The sequence below is a fragment of the Ovis canadensis genome, chromosome 1 (assembly GCF_042477335.2).
Source record: "Ovis canadensis isolate MfBH-ARS-UI-01 breed Bighorn chromosome 1, ARS-UI_OviCan_v2, whole genome shotgun sequence".
Lineage (NCBI taxonomy): Eukaryota > Metazoa > Chordata > Mammalia > Artiodactyla > Bovidae > Ovis > Ovis canadensis.
Window position 1 is genome coordinate 37897036 of NC_091245.1, and position 27234 is coordinate 37924269.

The window sequence follows — 27234 nt, forward strand, 5'->3', positions numbered from 1 at the left end:
TGCAGATCCTAGGTACAGAAAAATATCCAAGCTAAATGTGAATTTGGAAGACATCAATATATAGTCTTTTAATTAAGGGAAATAAACATAGTTGAGATTATTGAGAAGGATGAGTAGGGTATAGATTTAATATAAAGAAAGGCATTTCAGGTAAAGGCAGTAATGTGATTAAAGCCTCAAAGTAGGAATGACATCGACCAGTGGATCTTTTTCCAATTGGAGAGACATAAAAAATAAAATGTGAAAAGTGCATTTGAGTGCCCTCCTAAATCAGGCAGTGGCTGTCATATGTACACCAAACATGGAGATCTGTGAATAGTCTTAGATCTTTGCACACCAGTAAGAAGTCTCTTTGTTTTATATTGTAAAACCTAAAGTTCACATAAATCTTAAGATAATTATTTTGGTCCTGTGAAGTGAATAAACAGTAAAAGACAGATCTCCTACAGAACCGCTGCCTACATACCATTTCTAGTAATGTAGTGGAAGTAAGCCCAAATCATCAGAACTGGTATTGATGTTGTTCTGTTCCTGACCCCCAGTAATGAAGTTTCAGCTCCCACTTCTTCTGCTCCAGTTAGGGTAAGGAGGAGAAGAATGAACTTAATCCACAAAGCATTGTCTGTCTGGATCTCTGTTGTCCCCATCCATTACTCCTCCTCACACAGTCTGCCCATGCAAGAACTGTCATATACATCCCACCATCCTTCATATGGCAGATCAAAGCTAGGAGCCAAGTGAGGAGGCTGGGAACCTTTCCAGTTCAAAGAACAAAATGCTCTAGACATTAATGGGCCCAGAGGTTACACCCACCCTGATGAAAATTTTATGCTCCTCGGTGTTGAAAGAGTTGGTACCTTTCCAAAAGTATCCTCTGCAGCACCTGACTTACCAAGCAGAAGCTGGCCAACTACTAGCATCATCATTCTTTGTCACTAATCATTGTATCTTAGATTCCCTTGAGTAATACATCTCTGTTTGTGCCTAATGGCCTTGCGTGCTTGAAACCAGTGTATATTTACATTTTTAAAAATTCTGTAGTGCTGTGTGTGCATTTTCAACTGAGAACTGAGGAAATGATTCTAATTTTGAGCCAAGAATTTAGCATTTGCTGTGTATTGATTCTGCTTATTTTAACGTTTGCAGAAATGAAGACGCAGTCAATCAGATGGCCGTTACTCCCTTTCCATTACCATCAAGTTCCCCAACTTCTGTTGAGGTAAGATAACTCCTGATTAGCGCTTAGTGACTGAGTTACATGGATTTTCAGTATCTGGTATTCCAAACTCAGAGTTTATTAGCTGGGGAGTTTCCCTAATTAAAATATGAAGTATTTGAGGTATAATTGTAAAGTAATATAAATCAATGTTAAAAAAAAAACCACATTAGAACTTAATCATATCAGTACTGCCTTCCTCAAAATTCCTGAAGTTTCCTTCTGGATATGCTCCTGCTGCTAAGTCGCTTCAGTCGTGTCCGACTCTGTGCGACCCCATAGACGGCAGCCCATGAGGCTCCCCCGTCCCTGGGATTCTCCAGGCAAGAACACTGGAGTGGGTTGCCATTTCCTTCTCCAATGCATGAAAGTGGAACGTGAAAGTGAAGTCGCTCAGTTGTATCCGACTCTTAGTGACCCCATGGACTGCAGCCCACCAGGCTCCTCCGTCCATGGGATTTTCCAGCAATTTGTCCTAATTAAAGATTTCAGAATTTATTAGAAAATTCTCTTTTTTAATGACTGTATTGTACCTTTCTTTATGGTTTCAAAACTCTTTAATACTATGGTTTTGGGTGTCTTTGAATGCTTTCATCTATTAATGAAGAAATTACTAATATTTCAAGATTGCTAACATAGTGATCTGCTTCTAGAGATGAATGGATGGATGGATGGTTAGATATATAGATTAATTAGCTAAGAGATTCTCTGCTGAGAGAACATTACATACTCTTCTCATTTTTTTACTTATTAATATTAAAAAGCAGAGACATTACTTTGTCAACAAAGGTCTATCTAGTCAAGGCTGTGGTTTTTCCAGTAGTCAGGTATGGATGTGAGAGTTGGACTATAAAGAGAGCTGAGTGCCGAAGAATTGATGCTTTTGAACTGTGGTGTTGGAGAGGGCTCTTGAGAGTCCCCTGGACTTCAAGGAGATCCAACCAGTATATCCTAAAGGAGATCGGTCCTGGGTGTTCACTGGAAGGACTGATGTTGAAGTTGAAGCTCCAATACTTTGGCCCCATGATGTGAAGAGCTGACTCATTGGAAAAGACCCTGATGCTGGGAAAGATTGAGGGTAGGAGGAGAAGGGGACAACAGAGGATGAGACGGTTGGATGGCATTACTGACCCAATGGGCTTGGGTTTGGGTAGACTCTGGGAGTTGGTGATGGACAGGGAGGCCTGGTGTGCTGTGGTTCATGGGGTCACAAAGAGTCGGACACGACTGAGTGACTAAACTGAACTGAACTGATTATTTTTAATTCCCACAATGCATATTTATTATAACTAATCAAAAAATGCAGTGTTAGAAAATTTGATTTTCCTTTCCGCACTTCCTCGAGCAAGTTAATATTTCCTGTTTAGTATCTTTCCATACTTTTTCCTTTGCTTCCATAACAAAATGAACTGTATGAATAGTGTCCCTTTTAGTAAGTATTTGATTGTATAATGCTCATTCTTTCCATTCAACAAGTATTCAGTGAGTGCATATTACATGTCAGGTACTCTTAAGGGTGTTAAATGTCTAGTTATGAATCAAACGGATAAGGCTCCCTGCCATGGTTCAGCTTACATTCCAATGAGAAGAGTAACTAGCAAATACATAAATAAACTTAGAGAATTATCAGATAGTGTTCAGTGTCTTGCAGATAATTAAAATTACAAGAGGGAATGTGGCTTGTGACCACTTTGATTGGTTATAGGGAAAGCTGCATAGACAAGGTAAAATTTAAATAAAATCAAAATGATAAGAAGGAGCCAGATGTGCAAAAATTAGGAGGGAGAGCTCTCTCTGCAGAGGGAACAACAATAACTCTCAAGTGAGAATGATCTAGAGGGTACATTGGGAGCCTGGGGAGTGGTGGGCTAGGATGAGAGGGAGGCAGTGTGAGGTGGGAGGGAGAGAAGAGTTTGATGAGTCAGAGTCAGAAGCTCAGGTTTTAGTCTGTGCAGTAGAAGCCACTGGGTATTTTTTTAACAGGGAGTGAGGTGACCTGAAACAGTCTACCAGGTAGAGAATGGACTCTAAGAAGGCAAAAGTAACATGCTAGGCAGCAGACACACACAGACGGCAGAAGCCCAGGCAAGACCTAATCACAGTTAGATGAGGTGTTGGTATTGGAAGCAAAGCTGATTGTTGATGTTTTGGTTGTTGTGTGTGTGTTAATCACTCAGTCTTGTGACACTAGACAGGTGAACTTGAGTGGTTACAGTAACTTCTTGTACTTCATAAGGTTAAGAATAAATGAGAGAACCAGGAGACGATATCTATATCTGTAGATACCTTGTGCCAGGTACATGGTGAAGTGAAGTGAAAGTGGCTGAGTCATGTCCAACTGTTTGCGGTTCCAAGGACTATACAGTCCATGGAATTCTCCAGGCCAGAATACTGGAGTGGGTAGCCTTTCCCTTCTCCAGGAGACCTTCCTAACCCAGGGATCAAATCTAGGTCTCCCCCATTGCAGGCAGATTCTTTACCAGCTGAGCCATCAGGGAAGCCCAAGAATATTGGAGTGGGGAGCCTATCCCTTCTCCAGCAGATCTTCCTGACCCATGGTAGCTACCCAATAAATGTTAGTACTTAGTTACTAATTCATTTGTCTTTACAGAATGTCATCCAAGTCCTTTTTTTAGATGGGAGGAGGTTAATACTTAATAGAATAATTTTTCCTATGATATTGTTAGTTACAAATTTTCCCATCAAAATAGCATCCCCTTGGACCTGAATTTTTCATTTATCACCCATACTTTTTCTTAGTACAATGATCAAGGAAACCAGTCTGTCATCAAACTGTAAATCTACTATGAGATCCAGCTCCTATATTTCAGAATGAGTAAAGGTATAGTGTTGGTGTCAACATTTAATTTGAGAGGACCATTTCTGAGGTCTCTGGTTTCTTTTGTTTTCTTTCTTTCAGAAATGACTTCTAATATTAGCTGTGTATTTTCTCTAGTTTATTCCCAGCCAAATGGTTACTGCTACCTTCCTGTTGACAGGGCAACCACTTAGAAGAGGATGATTGAACATAGTACCTACTGTATTAAACACTATCTTGAATGCATTGTCCCAAGTCCTGTTTACATTCATACCTCTGAGAGACAGTATTATTATTTCCACTTTATAGAAGAAGAAACTGGGGTCTAGAGAGGCTATGTAGCATACCCATATGCCCAGAGGCATCTGTTATTCAGCATTAGTTTCCTCATCTGTCCCTGGGAGTGTTACCACCAAACCTTCTTAGATTTGCAGAGAGTAAAGGAAGTAATGTATATAAAGCATTTGGTACAGCTCATGGCACAAAGTAAACACTCAATAAAGGTGAACTATTTATTCTAATATTTAAATGCATTATTCAATATTAGCTACTATTTTCCTTTTTAAAATTGTGCTAACCACAGAAATTATTCTCATTATTCAATTACCTGTTTTTAAAAAATGCCTTTTACTTTTATTTATACATGGCTGAATCAATAATAAGTCAGAAAAATAACTTGTATTCTGAAAATTTTAAATATTGGTTTTATTTTTGAATAAAGACCAAAAATAGGTATAAAATATAAATAATACCAGTATTAAGTTTCAAGAGCCTTATCACAATTCTTAAATATGAATATGCCATTATTTAATTTTCCAAAATAGATCATATTAGACATTTAAATTTGTTAATAAATAATCATTCTTTTCTCTAAAAGAATATGCTATGTGATACTTGTGTTGGATTTTCACAATGAATTATATAATAAAGAGTTGTTTCTTTATTATATTTATTTATAAATATGTATTTACTTAACTTTATTAAAGTTCAGTTTCTTTCTGGACTTTTGGCCTCTGATAACTGTCACCAAATTCCGAGTGACAGCCACCCTGCAGGTGGTATCTGAGGTACTATTAGGACTGCTCTGGGCTGTAACACTTCCTTATCCCTTCCATTCACTCGGGTACCCCCTCACTGTGCCGTTTTCCTTTGCAGCTGTTTCCAGTAAGTACTTAAGCATAATTCATATCTGATGTATTGTTGAGAGAACCAGCCCATTTAACCAAAGAGATGAAGTATAGCCATATGATTGTGAATTTGAACCTGACATCATAATTCCACATAATTGAATAGCACTTTTATTAAACGCTAATGGAACCTCATATTTGTTCTTTTATTGAACAAATATTTATTGAGCTCTTATTATGTCTCAAGGACTGTTCTAGACACCGAGACTATAGCAGAGAACAAAATCGCTTCGTGCAGTTGTATGCTAGCAGAGTGAACAAGAGTGCTGGTTGAATATTGAACAAGAAAACATGAGTTCTTGTTTCAGCTCTACCAATCATCTGCTGGGCTTCTGACCTCCATGAAGATACTTAACCTTTCCAAGTCTGCCTTTCTCTGTAAAGCAGATTAATAGCCTTCCCTGCCTGTGTGAACAGGTAGCTATGAGGATTGAGTACTAAATGTAGGTAAAAGTATTTTATAATCCACACAGCTCTATACATATGTAAGGGAGTATTAGCATTTCTGCTGCTCTACTTTTGGCAGTTGTAATATTGTTGGGGTGCTTACAGAAGTGATTAAGAACACAAATTTGGAAGTTGATAGATTTGAACCCTAATCGTTGCTTTGACATTCACTAGCAGAATGAACCTGAAACTTAAGCTCAATAAGCTTGTGTTTCTTTACTTTTAAAAGGCATTTGATAGTAATAATTTTCTAGATTTCTTAGAAGAGCTGAATAATGTTTATAAAACTTTTAGCATTGTTCTTGGCACACACTAAGAACTCACCATAATTGTGGCTGTACTTGTATTGCACAGGCCTCTAGCAGGACTCTCAGCCTCCGGCATCTTTGATATTCAGCAGTTAAAAACATTTAATGTAGGATTTCTTTTCTTCTTGTATTTGTCTTCTTGATCAAATATTTTTAATACCCATTTCTTGCTTATCAGAGCTGTATTTCAAAATCTTGTTTCAAGGTTATAATTAAGGCTTTATACTTGCCTCCACTAATCACCCGTCTTTTCTCACTAGTGTGAGTGCCCCTGCCGGGCACTCCACATATACATGTGTTGAATTTTTCCTCCTTATGCTTTTGTTCCTGTTGTTTCTACCTAGGTTGCGTTCCCACTCCCTCTTTATTAGTTAATAACCTTTATTCATTCATTGACCTTATTAATTCATAAGTCCTTGGAGAATCGCTTTTTTGAATCCTCTTCCAAGTTTTCTGTGACTTAAAATAAATAAAATAATGTACATAGATTAATAAAAAGAGCACCTGAAATACAAGTGCTCAAAACCATGAGATACTATTCTTATGACCAACTTCATCCCACACTGTTCCCTTTGGGAATCTTTACTCCCTTCATAGTTAAGTAACACTCATGATTCATTTAAAAAGTAAAAATTTCCCCTTTTTCTTTATGTGACATCACTTGAGCATATAGAAAAAGAGAGACCCATTTCTAAATGGGTTTATCAATTAGGATTCTGTCACTTTTCCTTCCCTTGTTATCACCATGTTTTATTATAATAACGTAGGACTGTAAACACCGCACTAAATTGTATTCTGTTTTAGGGCCAGGCTTATTGTCTCCCTGATCACTGAATCCTCAGTGCTTAACATGTAGTACTTGCTTAATAAATGTTTGTAGAATAAGTGATGGCTTTCCTACTGTATCCTTGATGCTTCATTTTAGTGTTGCATACTTCTTACTGATTCAATTCATTCCATTATTTGCCAAATACCTACTTTGTAGAACATAAAAGAATTAATTGCACAAGTCTCTAGACTCAAAGAACTTGCAGTCTAACATGGGAAATAACACATATATGTTACTAAAATAAGGTGTCCTAAGAGATAAAGTTTTAGGAGGAGTTCACAGAAGATGAATACCAGAAGATGTTCTCCTGGTAGGAGAACAGATATATTGAATTTTAAAATATGAATATGGTTAGATAAGAATGTAGGAACAGCACAACCAAAAGCCCAGAAATAAGAAAAATTAGGGTGTGGAAAGGGGAGAATATAATAGATATGTGAAAGGGAGTAATAGAGGATGGAATTGAAAAAATAAATTGAGGTCAATTCTTACATGATAGTATACATGTTAAAATGTCATTCTCCCAAATCATCCCACCCTCTCCCTCTCCCTCTGAGTCCAAAGGTCCGTTATACACATCTGTGTCTCTTTCCCTGTCTTGCATACAGGGTCGTCATTGCCATCTTCCTAAATTCCATATATATGTGTTAGTATACTGTATTGGTGTTTTTCTTTCTGGCTTACTTCACTCTGTATAATCAGCTCCAGTTTCATCCATCTCATCAGAAATTGAATCGCCAGTCTATGTCTGACGCAGGATGCAGCATGCTTGGGGCTGGTGCATGGGGATGACCCAGAGAGATGTTATGGGGTGGGAGGTGGGAGGGGGGTTCATGTTTGGGAACGCATGTAAGAATTAAAGATATTAAAATTTAAAAAATAAATAAATAAATAAATAAAGTAAAAAAAAAATAAAAAATAAATTGAGGTCAAATGAGAGAGACTTGAATGTAAATCTCTGAAGGACTGGATGTTATGCATTAGGTATTTGGAGCTATTGAAGGTGTTTTGAATAATGAAATAGTCTGATCAGAGCTCTACTCCAGATAGCTTAGTCTAATAGCAAAGTCAAAAGTGTTTTGACATTAGAAACCCAATTAGGAGGTTACTGCTATAGTGTCTCCTAAGAGTTATGAGGACTCGTGTATACTTGGGAGTCAAGATGTTTACTCCATTCCTCCACAAAGCAGGCAGAATCTTTTAGATTATCTTTATAGAAGAAAGAATCTTCATTTCCTTTTTGTTTCAGAAGTTGTGCTTTTTTGAATACCAAGTGAGATGGAACAGACTTCATAAAGAATGAAGAGGTTGATTACCCAGGGAATCCTATTAGCATAATTTCCATTTAATCTTTTATTGTGTATTGCCTTTCTGGAATTCTGAATAGTCTTGAAAATATGGTCACAATTAGGGATAGGAGAAAGAAATTTAATTTGTCACATCAAGCAAACATGACTTTGCAGAAAGAAATGTTGGTGAACTTAGGTGGTTGGTGATGAAACTAATAAATAATTTTGTGGGTTTTTTTGAAGGGAGTATTGGATTTATGAAATATGGGGATGACAAAATTCAAACTAACTTAAGTTTCATTTGGGGGGAAAAAAGAGTTTTTAATTATATCAAAGAGGTATAGTTGCTAGGGTTTTTTATTATTAATTTTGCTTGCTGATAAGTCACTTCAGTCATGTCCGACTGTGTGCACCCTATAGACGGCAGCCCACCAGGCTCCCCCGTCCTTGGGATTCTTCAGGCAAGAACACTGGAGTGGGTTGCCATTTCCTTCTCCAATGCATGAAAGTGAAAAGTGAAAGTGAAGTCGCTCAGTCATGTCCGACTCTTAGCGATCCCACGGACTGTAGTCCACCAGGCTCCTCCACCCATGGGATTTTCCAGTCAAGAGTACTGGAGTGGGGTGCCATTGCCTTCTCCCATTAATTTTGCTTAGTAAAATCTTAAAAGGAAAACAGTTGTATATACTGATATGCTCCTTTGTCATGTTAAATAAGGAGAGGAGGAAAGAAACAACACTATGTCACTTTTATCTCATCAGAAGTGTTTTTCTAATTCACAGTAATATCCTTAACTAGTTTAACTTTCATTGATAGTCTACTCTTAAATAAAATAGAAATTCCTACTGTCAAGGTTCTCACTGTCTAGTTGGTGAAAACTATAGACATTTAGTGGGTATGAAAAAAAGTAGTACAAAAAATATAAAATTTATCATCACTTTATGTAGAAGATCTTGGAGGAACCCACTGGAGGAAGTTTAAAACTTTCAGAGGGTTTGGAAGAGACTTCTCAGTAGAGATTGAATAGCATTTATCAGTCCTTTTTTGGTGACTCTGGAGTGGGGGGTAGGGAAGGTGGTAAAGTCTATGTTAAATGTATGAACTATGAGCCTTGCCCTTTCCTTTCATTTATCTATAAAGCATAATTCACTATGGAATCTTCTGACCGTAGTCTTCATGGGGAAAGGTTATTCTCTTTGAGCAGCCTTGGCTGAACAGGCAGCTTTGGACAGGTGGTCTGAAGATCAGCAACAGGGGAAGGGAACACCCAGCCATCCAGAACAGCTGAATCATCTTGGGTGTTAGTGGGCTGCTATCCATCAGCCAGATGGTCTTCAAACCACCGTGATGCGATTGTGCTTTGGAAATCATGCCTACTGACCTGTTTTCCCCTTTCTATCTCTGACTGACTCCTGTTTTTTAAGCTCCTAGTCAGCAGGGTAATTTATACATATGAGCCATTCTGTTCTCAGAACAGAACCCTCATTGTTTTGCTCTGTGCTTCTTTTAAGCATGAAAACTCTTTTGTAACCTTTGGCTCTCCTAGAAAAGTAAATACATTATTTGCTAACCTCTTTCGACTCCAGCTTCCTTTTTACCTGTCTCTTCTCTCCATCTAGATTTTGACTTCAAATCCTCCTTTATGGAGCTATCTCAGACTAAACAAGTAACTAAAAACAAAAGAAATGTTTTAGAAGAGACTCAAGGTACAGTTATAAAGAGCATCAACCTTGAAATGAGACAGAACCTAGGATGAATATAAAAATGAATTAGACTAAGGAAATGAATGAGGCACAGATGTTGGATTCAAGCATTTTTCCATCTCATTGGGGAGATCAATTCTTTACATACATAATTGCGATACAAATGAGATGATGGAAGTGACATAAGAGGCTCATGTAGACTGTTAGGTAAGCTGAGGGGAAGAAGAGACATCCTTCAGCTAAGAATAAGGAAAGGGTTTATGGAGTAAGGTGCATTTGAGACATAGCATTGTATGATAAATTCTGTGGATGTTAGATATAAAGGGTATTCTTGTTTTGTTTTTATTCAAATCTTAAAGGATATATAGACCATCTGTCTTACCCATATTTTCTTGAATTTTCAAAGCTGAAGCATCAAACTGCTGTTTTCTTTGCCTCTTTAGTATTCATTTTATAAAGACCAAGAAAATTTCATTTCTTATGCTTCCGTGCTGAAAGAAATGTAAAGATTTCTCTGATTCTCTAAATAATACTTTCCTTTCCCTAAGGAGACATATATGTAATTAGATGAATGGCGTCAGCTAACCACCAACTTGGTAAAAAAAATCTCTCATCTGGGACAGAGGAGGTGGCCATTTGCAGGGTTACTTGAGAAGCCACCTGTGGATTTGTCTTACAATCCAGTGCTATAGTTACAAGCATTGTTTCTATTACATCCTCCAGTTGGATAGCATAGCCTCCCCAGGGCCCCTACAGGGCTTCCCACAGCTTACAGAACCAGATACTAAGTAACCAGGGCATTAAAAGTTTTTCTTCCTTTTAAAAGTATAATTTTTTTCTGTCTCTAGAACTTACCCACTATCTAAAACACTGAAAAGCTATATATTTTCAAGCTTTGTTTCTTAACTTTGACATGTTTGTATTATATGGTAATTTCTTGATTATGCAAAATTCATGGAGAGATGTTCTGTCTAATGAAATTTTCTGGGTAACAAACTCTAAAATACTTTTTGTTAATCTAATGACAGTGATATTTTTTAAGGTTGTGAATCCTGTCTTTCATAAGATTAGTTATCAACACTCATAAATAAAAAGAAAGAATAAGAAACAGGAGCAACATTTAATTTACTTAGGGCCTGAGGCATAGTTACCAACAATGTGGCCTTTGGTGGTAGTCTTACCTAGCTGTGAATCCTGGGTCTGCCTCTTACTGGCTAGGGTTCTTTAACAGATTATTTTAAATGTGTCACTTTTTCTTATTTGTGAATTGGGATCACAGTGGTACTCATTTATTTAGCCTTTTTATGATAACTACATGAAACAGGTCATAAACAAAGCCTGTCTCAACAAAAAGCTAAAAATAAAAATTAATAGCACATAAGTCAGTTCAATTCAGTCACTCAGTCATATCCGACTCTTTGCGACCCCATGAATTGCAGCACGCCAGGCCTCCCTGTCCATCACCAACTCCCAAAGTCTACCCAAACCCATGTCCATTGAGTCGGTGATGCCATCCATCCATCTCCTCCTCTGTCGTCCCCTTCTCCTCTGGCCCCCAATCCCTCCCAGTATCAGAGTCTTTTCCAGTAAGTCAACTCTTCTCATGAGGTGGCCAAAGTATTGGAATTTCAACTTCAACATCAGTCCTTCCAATGAACACCCAGGACTGATCTCCTTTAGGATGGACTGGTTGGATCTCCTTGCAGTCCAAGGGACTCTCAAGAGTCTTCTCCAACACCACAGTTCAAAAGCATCAATTCTTCAGCTCTCAGCTTTCTTCACAGTCCAACTCTCACATCCATACATGACCACTGGAAAAACCATAGCCTTGACTAGACGGACCTTTGTTGGCAAAATAATGTCTCTGCTTTTCAATACGCTATCTAGGTTGGTCATAACTTTCCTTCCAAGGAGTAAGCGTCTTTTAATTTCATGGCTGCAGTCATGATCTACAGTGATTTTGGAGCCCCCCAAAATAAGGTCTGACACTGTTTCCACTGTTTCCCCATCTATTTCCCATGAAGTGATGGGACCAGATGCCATGATCTTTGTTTTCTGAATGTTGACCTTTAAGCCAACTTTTTCCACTCTCCTCCTTCACTTTCATTAAGAGACTTTTTAGTTCCTCTTCACTTTGTGCCATAAGGGTGGTGTCATCTGCATATCTGAAGTTATTGGTATTTCTCCTGGCAATCTTGATTCCAGCTTGTGTTTCTTCCAGCCCAGCATTTCTCATGATGTACTCTGCTGCTGCTGCTAAGTCACTTCAGTCGTGTCCGACTCTGTGCAACCCCATAGATGGCAGCCCACCAGGCTCCCCTGTCCTTGGGATTCTTCAGGCGAGAACACTGGAGTGGGTTGCCATTTCCTTTTCCAATGCATGAAAGTGAAAAGTGAAAGTGAATTCGCTCAGTCATGTCCGACTCTTGGTGACCTCATGGACTGCAGCCTACCAGGCTCCTCCGTCCATGGGATTTTCCAGGCAAGAGTACTGGAATGGGGTGCCATTGTCTTCTCTGCATGATGTACTCTGCATATAAGTTAAATAAGCAGGGTGACAATATACAGCCTTGATGTACTCCTTTTCCTATTTGGAACCAATCTGTTGTTCCATGTCCAGTTCTAATTGTTGCTTCCTGACCTGCATACAGGTTTCTCAAGAGACAGGTCAGATGGTCTGGTATTCCAATCTTTTTCAGAATTTTCCACAGTTTATTGTGATCTACACAGTCAAAGGTTTTGGCATAGTCAATAAAGCAGAAATAGATGTTTTCTGGGACTCTCTTGCTTTTTATATGATCCAGCAGATGTTGGCAATTTGATCTCTGGTTCCTCCGCCTTTTCTAAAACCAGCTTGAACATCTGGAAGTTCACAGTTCACGTATTGCTGAAGCCTGGCTTGCAGAATTTTGAGCATTACTTTACTAGCATGTGAGATGAGTGCAATTGTGCAGTAGTTTGAGCATTCTTTGGCATTGTCTTTCTTTGGAATTGGAATGAAAACTGACCTTTTCCAGTCCTGTGGCCACTGCTGAGTTTTCCAGATTTGCTGGCATATTGAGTGCAGCAACTAGTGTTGTGCTAATAGACATTTTACAAGTTAGTGCATTACTCTTTAAGACAACCTGATGGGATAGTATTTTTAACTTGATATTTTTATCTATACTTTTAAAAAAAGTACAGTTGACACTTGAATAACATGAGGTGGGTCCACTTACGTAGATTTTTCCAATAATAAATACTGCAGTATTACCCAATTTGTGATTGGATGCCAAAGGACCACAGATACAGGGGCAAACTATAAATTATACACAAATTTTCAACTGTGGGGAGGATCTGTGTTTCTAATCCTCACATTGTTCATGAATCTGCTCTACTCAGATTTAGAAAGTAACTTGCAGATAATCTTATAATTCTCATGGCAAAGTTGAGACTTGAGTTCAGATCTGGCCAATTCTAAAGCCCATACTACTTACCTTGAATTTTTTTTTATAAGATATTTCTCATAACTCTCCTTTATTGTTTTATAATAGGCAATTGGTTCATTGTTGTTCAGTCACTGAGTTGTGTCTGACTCTTTATGACCTCATGAACTGCAGCATGCCAGGCTTTCTTGTCCTCCAGTATCTCCCACAGTTTGTTCAAACTCATGTCCATTGAGTCAGTGATGCCATCCAACCATCTCATCCTCTGTCACCCTCTTCTTCTCTTGCCCTCAATCTTTCCCAGCATCAGGGTCTTTTCCAGTGAGTTGGCTCACCCCATCAGGTGGCCAAAATATTGGAACATCAGTTTCAGCATCAGTCCTTTCAACGAATATTCAGGGTTGATTTCTTTTAGGATTGGCGGTTTGATCTCCTGCAGTCCAAGGGACTCTCAAGAGTCTTCTCTAGCACCACCATTTGAAAGCATCAATTAATTATGTAATATATACTAATTCTCCTGTAATTGAACAGTGTAGAAATAACTAAGGCAAAATTCCCCAATCCCTAATCCTACTCCCCAGAAATACAGAATTTAAAAAATTTGTGCTATATGCTTTTAAGTATTTCCCCTGCATCTGTATGTATATGATGTGAAGAACTGACTCATTTGAAAAGACCCTGATGCTGGGAAAGATTGAAGGTGGGAGGAGAAGGGATGACAGAGGATGAGATGTTTGGATGGCATCACTGATTCAATGGACATGAGTTTGAGTAAATTCTGGGAGTTGGTGATGGACAGGGAGGTGTGCTGCAGTCCATGGAGTTGCAAAGAGTTGAACACGACTGAGTGACTGAACTTAACTGATATCTGTATGCTGTATGGGGCTCTTTTCTGAAAAGATTGTGCTAATTTACACTTTCAATGGTGTGCAAAAATTCCTATTTCCCTGCACCATTTTTAATACTGAATGTTCTCCATTTGCTTGTTCATTTGATAGATGAAAGAATGTCATATCTTTGCTTTAATTTGCATTTCTTAAATTATGATGTTGAATGTCTCAAAATCAAAACAATTTCTCTGTAAACAGTCCCACAGGAATTTGTAATAATCCCAGATGGTGGTGTTTTAAAATAAAAATCCATATAAATATAATGTAGATACTCCATTTATTATCCTTATTCTCTTCTATGTGCCCCCAGAAAGCAAAGCAAATAACTATAATATTTAATATATCATAATTCAGTTGAGAAGATGCCTAATGGGCCTTGGAATTTTAATATGGCTTATTATTACCAGATGTCTCATTTACATTAAGTAAATATTTTTAGGAATTTTCGGAAAAGAATCATCAAGAAAGCAAGTACTGTATTCCAGCCCAGTATTTATCAAATGTTTTCCATGTGCCAGGGTACTCAGTACCTAAGAGAGTACCTCAGTACTCTCTAAGTTTTAGAGAGAAACAAGATAAATATAAGCTCTTATCAAATAGTTTAGCCTTGTGCAGAAGATAAGCAAATGTCTCTGAAAGTTTTGACTGGAGAGGACAGAGTAGCTAATTCAGACTGACTGAAGCAATAAATAAGTGTATTAGCTCTCCTTAAAAAGATTGCTAAGAGTAAAGCTGAGCTTCAGGTCTGGTTGGCCCGGTGCCCTGGTTTTGTCTTTAGAGAGCCAGTTCTTCCATCTTTGTCTTTGCTCTGTCATTCAGTCTAGTTTCCTTCTGGCTATGGGATGGCTGTCCATGGCTATTTGCATTTTATACTCTTGTTAATTTGGGAGCCATGGGGACTCATTGTGGTTCTTTTAAGATCTAGGAAGAACCTTTTCAGAAGTCTCCAAGAAACCTCTCTTGATGCCTCACTGACAAGAACTGGACCACATACCCATTCCTGGCAGAATCATTGGCCGAAAGAATTGAGATTAGCCTTAAGACAACCAGGCCTACTCTGAGGGCAGAGTCATCATCCTTGTTCAGTCACTCAGTCATGTCTGACTCTTTGTGACCCTATAGACTGCAGCACTCCAGGATTCCCTGTCCTTTACTATCTTCCAGAGACTCAAACTCATCTCCATTGAGTCGGTGATCCAACTATCTCATCCTCTGTCATCCCTTTTTCCTCTTACCCTCAATCTTTCCCAGCATCAGGGTCTTTTGCAGCAAGTTGGCTCTCCCCATCAGGTGGCCAAAGTATTGGAGCTTCAGCTTCAGCATCAGTCCTTCCAGTGAGTATTCAGGGCAGAGAGTAGGGATCAGCTTTGTCTTAGGTATATCTCCGAGCAACAGAGAGATACCTGAAAAAAAAAAAAAAAAAAGAAAGGCCTTCTACTGGAAAGGAAAAAGAGGAAACCATATCCACAATATCCACTACAACAATAAAGCAAGCAACTCTGATAAAGTACAGTTTAGGTGACTGTGAGTGAAGAATGACATCTTTGCTACTTTTTTTTTTTTAATGTCTCGTAGGATCAGAGCGGCTCTGAACTGGTTAGTGGTGAGGAAGACTCCAGTCTCGAAGTTGGTCTTAAACCATCTCCTGAAAGTGAAAGCTCCAAACTGGTAAGGATCCTGGTTATTTCATCCAGTGTTCCTTTTAGGGATGAATTGTTTATATTTTGGATTAGTTGTTGTATTTACTTCTCTTTGAATCTTGATCTCTGAGACAGCGGAAGCTATTCTGTATAGCAAATGGCCCGTCCACATAGCGAATGACCTAAGGAACAGGGCATCCTCCTGCTTTCTTGAATTGTGCTGTCTGGGACTAAAGAAGCAATCTCTTTTAAATCTTGTTTAAATTGGGTTTCTTTGGGCTAAGGTGGTGCTGAATTAGTTCTAGAGGCAAACAAATAGATACTAAATGTATTCCTTTTGTTTATAATAAGAGTTATTTAAACTTACCCAGGGGCTAGAGCATTAGGAGAGAGTCAGTTTTAGAGAACTCTCCCTCCTTCTGTGTGCTACCTAATATTTGATATCTTGTTATTTAATACTTGCTGTATACCATGTGCTGTGCCGTGTTCTACATTCATTTTCTGATCCTCATAGTGTAGGTGGCAATATTTTTCTTTTACACATGAGGAAAGCTTGCCTTGTTGTTGTTCAATCACTAAGTCATGTCCAACTCTTTGAGACGCTATGGACTGTAGCCCGCCAGCCTTCTCTGTCCAAGAGATTTCCCTGGCAAGAATACTGGACTGGTATCTGTTTCCTTCTCTAGAGGATCTTCCCTGACTAAGGATTAAATGCATTTCTTCTACCTTGGCAGGTGAGTTCCTTACCACTGAGCCACCTGGGAAGCTCAGACTTGCTTAAGGACATTAATTAACTTGCCAGAGGCCAGTCACTAGTCTGTCTGGAGATTGATCTCATTTGGTCTGACTCCCAACCTTTGGTCATAATCTACCTTCCTGTTTTGCAGCCTGGCACTTCCAAGGTTAGACTGCAAGTTCTTGAAAGACATGTGGGCTTTTCCCCACCTCTGTTTCAAAATCTCTTATGAATCTCAAAGAATTAATCACTCTGGAGGGTCACTGTGATTTTATGATAGCTAGACTTGTTCATTTTACTTAAAAGATTTTGAAAAATCATCCATTTATCTTCTTTCAACTTTTAGAAAATATATATCAGACTGGCTTGGGGTTCATGTCCTAGAAAATGAACTGATTCTTTCTGGGGGATGGAAAAGGACATTTAGGCAAAAGTGGAAATTATCAAGGTCCACTCATACACAAATCCTACATGAGGCATCAGGAGCAACAGATTAGGACCATTGTTCTTGAGCAAGATGTTCCAGGGTTACACTATTCCCTTTCCAAACAATAAATTGCATCTTTGCACTGAAAGGGGATGAGGAACATTAGCAAATTTCAAACTCAAACTCCTTCTTTCATTTAAAAATACAATTAGCTTGTTCTTTTTGACATTGTTTTTCCATAGGTAGGTTAGGGAAACATCTTTTAAAGAAATAGGATTTTGTAAGTGTGAGCCCCTGATTTCATCCATGGAGAAGATGGTAAAAAGAGTGAGAATACTCCTTTGCTTGTTGGGAGAGGCTGATAGTCCTACAGAAGCTCAGTTGTAGGCTGCAAACAAAAGCCATCTATCGTCTACCCTGTTCCCCAGAAGGCAGCACAGGCAGAGGACATGAAAGGCTGGGGGTAATTTTTAGATATTGTTTCATGCTGCAGTTTAACAGGAATAAAAGCCTTCCCAAACTCATTGACTGGTATTTATTTTTCCCTTTCCCCATGACCTCTTTTTTAGTATTCTGTAATTTCTTTTTACCATTTCCAATAGAATATGCATGGTCTAGTCAATTGAGGAAAGATAGCCTGAATTTGAACAACTTCTATAGCATAAATATAAATGGCTTAGCATAAATTATTGCTTAAGACTGTGTTTAACTTGGGCTAGTTAGATCTCATCAAGTGTCAGTTTACTCATCTGAAGAATGGGAGTAATCAGGATGAGGAAACAAATAGGCAGTAAAGTATGTTCAATCCCTCGGTTGGGAAGATTCCCTGGAGAAGGAAATGGCAACCCACTCCAGTACTCTTGCCTTGAAAATCCCATGGACAGAGGAGCTTGGTGCAGGCTACTATCCACGGGGTCGCAAAGAGTCGGGCACGACTGAGCGACTTCACTTTCACTTCCCTATGTCCCAGGCAATGGTGATATAAAAGTGAACAAAATGTACCAACATGCCTGCATTTATGGAGACTTATTCATGAGTAGATGGGGGAAGGGAGATAGATAATACATAAATTAGCAAATTAAATTATATCAAATTGTTGTTCTTGAGGATAGAAATTTTATCTGGCTCAACCTCACATGTTCATTATTGTCTCATTATAAAGTACAATTGACTCTTGAAAAATGTGTTGGTTAGGGGTGCCAATCTTCTGCACAGTGGAAAATCTGTGTATAGCTTATAGTTATAAGGCCCACTGTGATTGGGGTTCCTTCAGATCTGTGGCTTAGTATTTACTTGAAAAAAAATCTGTATAAGTGGACCCACATGGTTCAAACCAATGTAGTTAAAGGGTCACCTGCATTAATAGCAGTTTCTCACCATTAACCCATCATTTGGTTGTTTCTATTATCGATGGTGCAAGTGTCCCCATGCCGCCGCACCATTCTAGGATGGCTGCCGGATGTGCCTTGTCAGAAAACAGCGTGCGATCGTTATGGGCCTTGACTCCTCTCACCTTAGTGTATGTCAGTTGGAAACAGTAAGATCTAACCCTCTAAAGGTTGCACTATTTGTTTCCTGTAGGAGCATATGTCTCATCAATCACTGCTGGCCTTTACAGGAGAAACCAGGAGAAAATCGCAGGCCTTGCTCTTAAGCAGCTTACCCTCGAGCATCAGTGAAGATAGGAGAATTTGTTATCTGGAAGATCAGACCAGGCAGAAATGTATTAGAGAGGGGGGAGAAAATGTTACAGGGGTTCAAAAGAGGATGGAAAACCATCTTGTTCAGGGATTAGGGATGGTTTCTTAGACTCTTGGCCTTTAAGGTGAACCTTTACAGATAAGAAGGTGATTGACTGCTGAGGTTGAAGTGAACAGGAGAGGTTCACTAGGTGAATCAAACAGCGAGAGTGGTAGAGTTAAGAGTAAAGACTAGGCTTTTGTACAGTGGGCAATAGAAGCTGAATAGTAGAATCACAGAACTACGACTTATACTATGGATTATAGATTAATGTGTTCATTATTTCATGCTCAGTGTTCAATAAATGTCTCATTAGTTACATAGATACACATATATACTAGGTGCCACCTGTGAGAAATTATACTCCAAAGGGCTGTGAAATTGCTTCTCCAAGATTACCTGTTTTCAGAATTAGGACTAAGCCATGAGTCTCCATATGTTCCAGTGCTTATTCCTACCCTTTAGTTATGATTTGCTTCCATCCATATCTCTATAGTCCCCAGACTCACAGCCAAGGAGTTTATAATAACTTCAGTAGATATTTGATTTCTCTAAAATATATTTTAAAGGGAAAATAGCTTGTTTTTAGACCACCGATCAGATGATGGTTTGTGAAGCATAGATTCCAATTGTGAGAGACTGGAGACAGGGTAGTGTCTGGAATCTATTTCAGAAGTCTAGGTGAGAGCCTGTTAAGACTATTTTTTAAGCCTTTTCAAAGGAACTTAAAAACAAAAAACAAAAAACAACCAACTATTTGTACAGAGCGTTGCAATTTGTAAAACAGTCTTTTTTATTGTTAGCTTAATTTTTTTAGTATCTAGTTTTTCAAACAAGATACTAGTTTGTGATTTTATTCAATTTTATCCCCAAAATAGCCCAATGAAAGAAGTAGGGCAGGAGTTACTTTTCCCTGACTTACAGATGAGACCTTAAGCTGCTTAGTGAAAAATCACAAAACTAGAAATTAGAAGAGCTGGGCCTCATCCTGAAGGGTCTGTTTCTGTCTGGTATTTTGACATAGAGGAGCATGAATCCCTAAAATAATTATTTTACTTTTTTGGGTATAAACCTATGTCTTTATCATGTTGGGGATACCCGTGTTAATATACTTTTGGGTGGGTAATATAACTAAGTTATTAAGAATGCAGAGATTAGAGCCATTCTACTTAGATTCAAATCCTGATTCTACCATTTACTAGCTATGTAACCGTAGGCAAATGGCTTTGCCTCTTCGTGCCTCAGTTTCTGTGTCTGTAAGATGGGAGAAAGAAAATAATGGTTATTGTGAGAGTAAGGAGTTAGTAACTATAAAGTACCACGAAGAACTATGCCAGAGTACATGGAATCACTGTCTGAGAGGGAGTTGTGTTAATGATGGTGATGATATTATGCTGATTAAAGCATTAAAGGTGAGTCAGAAAAGAATTAGCTGTTCTACATGAAGCGTTAGGTGTAAACTTGGAAAACTGAAGTGAATTTTCAACCCCCAAAATGCAATCGCTGATAACAGACAGCATCTATTGAATGCTTGTGTGCCAGGCATTATTCTAAACTTGTTCACAAAAGAGTTCTGTGAAGTTAGTACCAGTATTATCCTCATTTAAAAGATGAGAAAACTGAGGCACTGCAGTGTTAAGTAAGTTGCCTAAAGAATCACCCAGTGAAGCTAGGATCCAGGCCTGTGCGCTCTGAGGCTGGAGCCAGCACTCCAAACCACTATGCAGGACTGCCCTCAGCAAGACTCAAACGGAACCAAACCGAGTCAAGGGACAGCAAGAGAGTAACACTGAGATCTGAACTTTGTTATTTTCATTGCCTTTTTGTCTAGATCTTGAACTCCAACACAGTTATGGCATAGAAATAGGCAGATTCTGAAAATTACCTTTCACATTGGTAGATGAAGTTATATAGACCTCCAAACCAATGTTGCATAAAATAAAGGAAACTAAGACTTTTCAAGAAGCTAACCTGTGCCAGGCATTTTCTTACTGGTTATTTTATTTAACCCAATGATGCACCTGTTATTAGCCCTACTCTGTGGAAAAGATACTGAGGGCAAGAGATGGTAAATTTTCTCCTTAGGTCTCACAGCTGGAATAATATGGTTGGGACTCAAACCCAGTTCTCTTTGCCTCTAAACCCCATTTTCTTGTCACTTTATAGTTCTCATAACCTTCCTTGGGACATCAGAAATATCACTGTGTGATCTATTTGTTCAAACAATAAATATTAATGGACTTTTCCAATGAGTCATCTGTTCACATCAGATGACCAAAAGACTGGAGCTTCAGCTTCAGTCCTTCCAGTGGATATTCAGGGAGACTGATCACCTTGCTGCCCAAGGGACTTTGAGGAGTCTTCTCCAGCACCACAGTTCCAAGGCATGTATTCTTTGGAGGTCTACCTTTTTTATGGTCCAGCTCTCACAACTGTACGTGACCACTGGGAAAACCATAGCCTTGACCATATGTACCTTTGTTGGCAAAGTAATGTCTCTGTTTTTCAACACATTGTCTAGGTTTGTCATAGCTTTCCTGCAATCATTTTCCAATTTCTTGGCTGAAGTCACTGTCTGCAGTGATTTTGGAGCCCAAGAAGAGGAAATCTGTCACTACTTCCACCTTTCCCCTTCTATTTGCCATGCAGTAATGGGGCTGGATGCCATGATTTAGTTTTTTAGTTTTGTTTTTTTAGTATATAGTCTTAAGCCGGCTCATTCACTCTCCTCCTTCACCCTCATCAAGAGGCTATTTAGTTCCTCTTCACTTTCTGCCATTAGAACGGTATCATCTGCATATTTGAGGTTGTTGATGTTTCTCCCACTTATCCTGATTCCAACTTGTAACTCAGCCATCCTGTGTTTCTCATGACGTGCTTAGCATATAGGTTAAACGAACAGGGTGACTGTGCACAGCCCTGTCATGCTCCTTTCTTGAACCAGTCAGTTGTTCCATACAGGGTTCTAACTGTTGCTACTTGATCCGCATACAGGTTTCTCAGGAGACAGGTGAGATGGTCTGGTATTGCTGTCCCTCTAAGAGCTTTTCACAGTTTGTCATCATCCACACAGTCAAAAGCTTTAGTGTAGTCAATGAAACAGAGATAGATGTTTTCCTGAAATCCCCTTGCTTTCTCTATAATCCAGCAAATATTGGCAATTTGATCTCTAGTTTCTCTTCCTTTTCTAAACCCAGCTTGGACATCTAGAAGTTCTTGGTTCCCGTGATGTTGAAGCCTAGCATGTAAGATTTTAAACATAACCTTCTTAGCATGGGAGATGAGTGCAATTGTTTGATGGTTAGCACATTCTTTGGATCTCTAATCTTGTCTCATTCTATAGTTTTCTTCCTTGATATAAATCTAATTTACATTTTTTTTTGTTCTTGTCTGTCTCCTTCTCCACGTTGTTACAGATACTAATAGCCAGTAAAATGATTTCAAAGTTACTTCCTTACAACAAAATAATAAAAAGACAACTCAATTGAAAGATAGGTAGGATCTAAATAGACAATTTTCCATACAAATGGCCAATAAGCACATAAAAAGATGGTCAACCTCATTAACCATTAGAGAAATGCACATCAAAAACCACAGTGAGATACCACTTTATACCTGCTAGGAGACAATAAATAAATACATAGATAATACAAGTGCTGACAAGGATTTGGAGAAGTTGGAACTCTCCTATACTGCTTGTAGAGATGTAAAATGACACAGCCAGTTTGGAAAATGGTTTGCAGTTCCTCAAAATATTAAACAGAATTACCATGTGACCCATCATTTTTACTCCTAAGTATGTACCTAAGAGAAATGAAAATATATAACACAAAAACCTTGTACACAAATGTTTACAGCAGTATTATTAATAGTAGCCTCAAAATGGACACAACCCAAATGTCCACCGGCTGCAAGCGTGCATGCCAAGTCACTGCAGTCGTGTTCAGCTCTTTGCAACCCTGTGGACTGTAGCCCACCAGGTTCCTCTGTCCATGGCATTTCTCCAGGCAAGAATACTGGAGTGGGTTGTCCTACCCTCCTCCAGGGGATCTTCCCGACCCAGGTATTGAACACAGACTCTTACGTCTCCTGCATCGGCAGGCAGGGTCTTTACCACTAGTTCCGCCTGGGAAGGCCTGTTATACTCACACAATGGATTCTGTTATTTAACAGTGAAAGATAAAGAGGTACTGATACATAATGCTACAATAATAAAAATCTATAGAGACAGAAAGTAAATTAGTGGTTGCCTATGTCTGAAGGATGGGTAATGATCCTAATGGGTACAGGGATTCTTTCAGAGATTATGAAATGCTCTAAACTTTGATTGTGATGACACTTGTACAATTCTGAATGGTAAAACCATTGTATTGTACACTGTAGATGGATAAATTTTATGATATTTCAATTATGTCTCATTAAAGATGTTTTTAAAATTACAGGAGGAAGAAGAAAGGGGGAGACAGAAGATAGACGTTCCACAAACTAAAATCAAAATCAGAAATTAAAAAAAAATTATTTATTGGGCTGCTCCAGGTCTTAGTTGCAGCACGCAGGATCTTTGGTTTTTATTGTGGCATTTAGGGTGTATTTAGTTGTGGCATGTGGGATCTTCATTGCAACATGCAAACTCTTAATTGTGGCATGTGGGATCTAGTTCCCTGACCAGACTGAACCCAGGCCACCTGCATTGGAGCTTGGAGTTTTAGCCACGGGACCACCAGAGAAGTCCTTCAAATCAGAAATATTATTCTAAGCAAGCTCTAGACTGGAAATTCTGTGATTCTGTTAAATAACTGTAATATGATCCCATGCAAGGAGCTTTTCATATATAATCTCACCACCTTTTGGAACTTTTTGCAAGTGTTTAATAATCTGCACCCTAACAGAAGAAGCTTGACTTCTTTGTCCATCAGAATTAAAGCCTGAGTTTATTTTCATGCATTCTTGTGTTTGGCCCATTGCTGCACTCTGTGCTGGTTCCTGGGAAGATACTACCGAAGGTAAACAGACGCAGTCTCTCTTCTTGTGATGCTTACCGTCTTCTTAGGACAGTGACATCATGTAATGTTACAAATAGATTGAAATCTAAACGTTGATCAAAGCCAAGAGCAAGAGGTGTTTCGTGCTAAGAGAGCATATTATAGGGGGATTTGACCTTCCTGGGGAGGTCTCTCCCAGGGAAAACTGAACTGAGATCTAAAGGAGAAGCTGGTGCTCCCTGACAGTGGGAGAAAGAAGAAACAAAGGAGGGAGCTAGGCAACCTTAGAGCCACAGTGGGTCTGGAAAACTGACATTCTGAACATTCACGGTTGCCAGAACTGGTGAGGTAGGAACTAAACTGGAGCGGATGACAAGAACCAGGCCCCACTGATGAGATGGTCTCTCCGCTTACGGCAGTGGGAAGCCATGGGGGGCTTTGGAGGTGACTCTAAACTGTAGTTGAACTGTAGTGAGTGATCAGATTGGACAGCAGCCAGCATGGATGCTGATGCGCTGGCTGGGAGTTTACTGCAGCAAAGGCAGTGGCAGTCTGGGAGAGATGGAGGCGGCAGGATAGAGTCTCATATTCTGCCTTTGCAAAAATTATAATAAACAGCAAGGTAATATATGTGTTTACCAGGTATATTCCACAGAGTTCCCAGTCAAAGAATTTGCCTTTCTTGCTCCCAGTATGCAAACCTACTGCTGTACGTGTGCTTTAAAGCTTTCCTCTGAATGCAGGTTTAAAGCTATTAAAATGGCAATTGTTACACCATCTGGGTCTTGAGAACAAGCATCATCCCAGGGCTTGGCTAGCAGCCCATGATAACCCTGCTAGGAAATGCCCCCAGCAGATGTGCCTGGCATTCCTGCCTCGTTTTATGACAGTGCTTAGCAACACTGCAGTCTGCGTGTCAAGTGATCCCTGTCCTTACAGACCTGGTTCATGTCCAGCAGCATCAAGAACACTTAGATTTTTCAGAATTTTTCAAAATGTCTAGATTTTTTTTTCAAACTGTCTGCAGTGTTTGTCTTTACTATTGTCTTTCACTATGAAATGTAATTTCTGACCCTTAGAACAAGAATAGAAGATTGAGAGGAGTATTGCAATCAACTCAAAGTGCATTCAAACTATAGTTTCTCTGTGGAGATTTTAGAATTTACAGGGTGGCAAGATGCCTGGAGAAGTATGAATTGTTTCTGAATTAACTATCATTAACCTAAATGGGCTGTGACATGGAAATTCACACTGCAGCTGACAGTACATTTTACCATTTCCAGTCCCCACCAGCCAGAATAGCAGCATCTTAGGAACACTTTTTACTCTTTACCTTGATGCACTTGATCTGTATAAAATTTTCGAACATGCTTATTGAAAAATCAGTGTTGATTGTTATAAGTAATACCCATATCCTCAAAGGGCCTGATTGTACTTGCTTTTGCAGATTAAAAAGACTGTCAAATATAAATCATGGGCTCTGATATCTGAACAAACATGAACTTCCCCACCAGCCTTCACTAGTTCTGACCTAGAAAGTGACTTATTCTGTCTTCACTGAAAAATGGGGGTGTGAGGGGAGGAGGCTAGTCATTTTGTCCTATGAAGATCAAGTGTGACTTTGTATGTGAAATCCTTCATAATGCTTGGCATGCAGAAAGGCTCAGTAAATGTAGCTATTGTTAACACCAGATTTTGTTTATATAAAATCTAGGTGTGCTAGAACCCTCATTTTTCAAACACATTTCCTGAGAATCTGTGATGTGTCAAACTCTAGGAATGTAAAGATAAGATATCGCTCATCCAGGAGTTCACCACCTTAGGTCTACCGCAAAGGTTACAAGCTGCTTGTCAGGATATATTTACATTAAAGATCCTTGTTTCTATTTTCTACTGAAAATGGACCAGCATTCCAAGCTGCCCTTTTCATCAGTTATTCACTTCGAGTTTATTTCAGTCCCTGCCTTCCCACCATTCTCTAACCCTCGCCTGCTTCCCATCACCTGTAAGTACGTGAGTACCTACATCATCCCCATCACCTGTGAGTACCTGAGTACCTACATCATCCCCATCACCTGTGAGTACCTGAGGCTGCATCCCAGGTCTACAAGCTGTGGTCAGGCGTGTGGGCCTGGCAAAAAGTGAAAGCTGAGAAATAGGCAGGAGCTGTTGGTGGAGAGCCTTGTGGACTAGGAGAAAGGGCTTAATACCTATGAGATGTTTTTTAAAGGGAGATTATAATGATGAGATTAGCCTATTGATAAGATCATTTTGAGCTTATGTGCGAAGAATCTGATAGAAAATGTCAAAACTGAAGACAAAGAGTTAAAAAGCTATTAGAGTAAAATGAGATGAAAGTTGATAGTGACCTAAACTAGGGGATCTGTTAGTGAGTGCTGATTTTCAGTAAATACAGGCGTTAGAATTGATAGGACTTAATGATTGTGTGCGGAGAAGGCAGTGGCACCCCATTCCAAAACTCTTGCCTGGAAAATCCCATGGACAGAGGAGCCTGGTAGGCTGCAGTCCATGGGGTCGCTAAGAGCTGGACACGACTGAGTGACTTCACTTTCACTTTTCACTTTTCACTTTCATACATTGGAGAAGGAAATGGCAACCCACTCCAGTGTTCTTGCCTGGAGAATCCCAGGGAAGGGGGAGTCTGGTGGGCTGCCGTCTATGGGGTCGCACAGAATTGGACACAACTGAAGCGACTTAGCAGCAGCAGCAGCAGCAGCAGCAGCAGCAGCAGCAGCAATGATTGTGTGAATGTCAAAACTGAAGAAGAGGAGTGTTGCAAGGACTCTCATATTACAACATGGGTAGCCAACTGGCTGGTTTGTTGATGCCATTCACCGAGAAAAGAAAGAGAAGAGGAAGGGAATTCCCTGGTGGACCAGTGGGTTAGGATTCGGCACTTTCATTGTTATGGCCCCAGGTTTAATCCCTGGTCTCGGAACTAAGATCCTGCATGCTGTGCAGAGTGGCCATATAAATAAGGTGAAAAAATAAGAGGAGGAGAAGCAGATTTTCAGGGAAAGATGATTTGTTCTGTCTTGTCTACTGAGTTTTAAGTCTCTTTGTAAGACAGAAAACTGTTATGTAATAACTATTTATTAGTACCTGTCCCTGTAATAGACACTTGAAAAGATTATCTCATTTATCCCAACAAGAGCAGTAGTAGTGATAATATATGACCCATTTTTGCTGAGCGCTTATCATTTGTTAGGAATGAACACAGTGTATTATCTCCATCCTCCCCACAATAAAGCATCATTACCTCCATTTTGCAGACCAGGGACCTGAGTATCTGAGATGCTGAGTCACTTGCTCAAAGGCTTAGGGGCAGAAAGTGCCACAGTAAGGATTCAAAGCAGTATGTGTTTGACTCATGGGCCTGACTCATGCTACACTGCCTCTCCAAGAGGTATCTGGTATCAACCCATGAAGAAGCTGAAGTTTCAGTTCAGTCAGTTCAGTCGCTCAGTCGTGTCCGACTCTGTGACCCCACGAATCGCAGCACACCAGGCCTCCCTGTCCATCACCAACTCCCGGAGTTCACCCAGACTCACATCCATCAAGTCAGTGATGCCATCC

General features: G+C 39.4%; 1 protein-coding gene across 6 annotated transcripts in view; it reads left to right on the plus strand.

The window, feature by feature from the left end:
• The window catches only part of PATJ (PATJ crumbs cell polarity complex component), a 394842-nt gene that overhangs the window by 270952 nt on the left and 96656 nt on the right, over positions 1-27234 (plus strand). For all 6 annotated transcript variants that reach the window (XM_069593029.1, XM_069593048.1, XM_069593038.1 and 3 more), the window contains exons 30-31: positions 1147-1219; positions 15688-15780. In XM_069593029.1, the coding sequence (XP_069449130.1) occupies positions 1147-1219; positions 15688-15780 (166 nt within the window). The remainder of the gene's footprint in view (positions 1-1146; positions 1220-15687; positions 15781-27234) is intronic.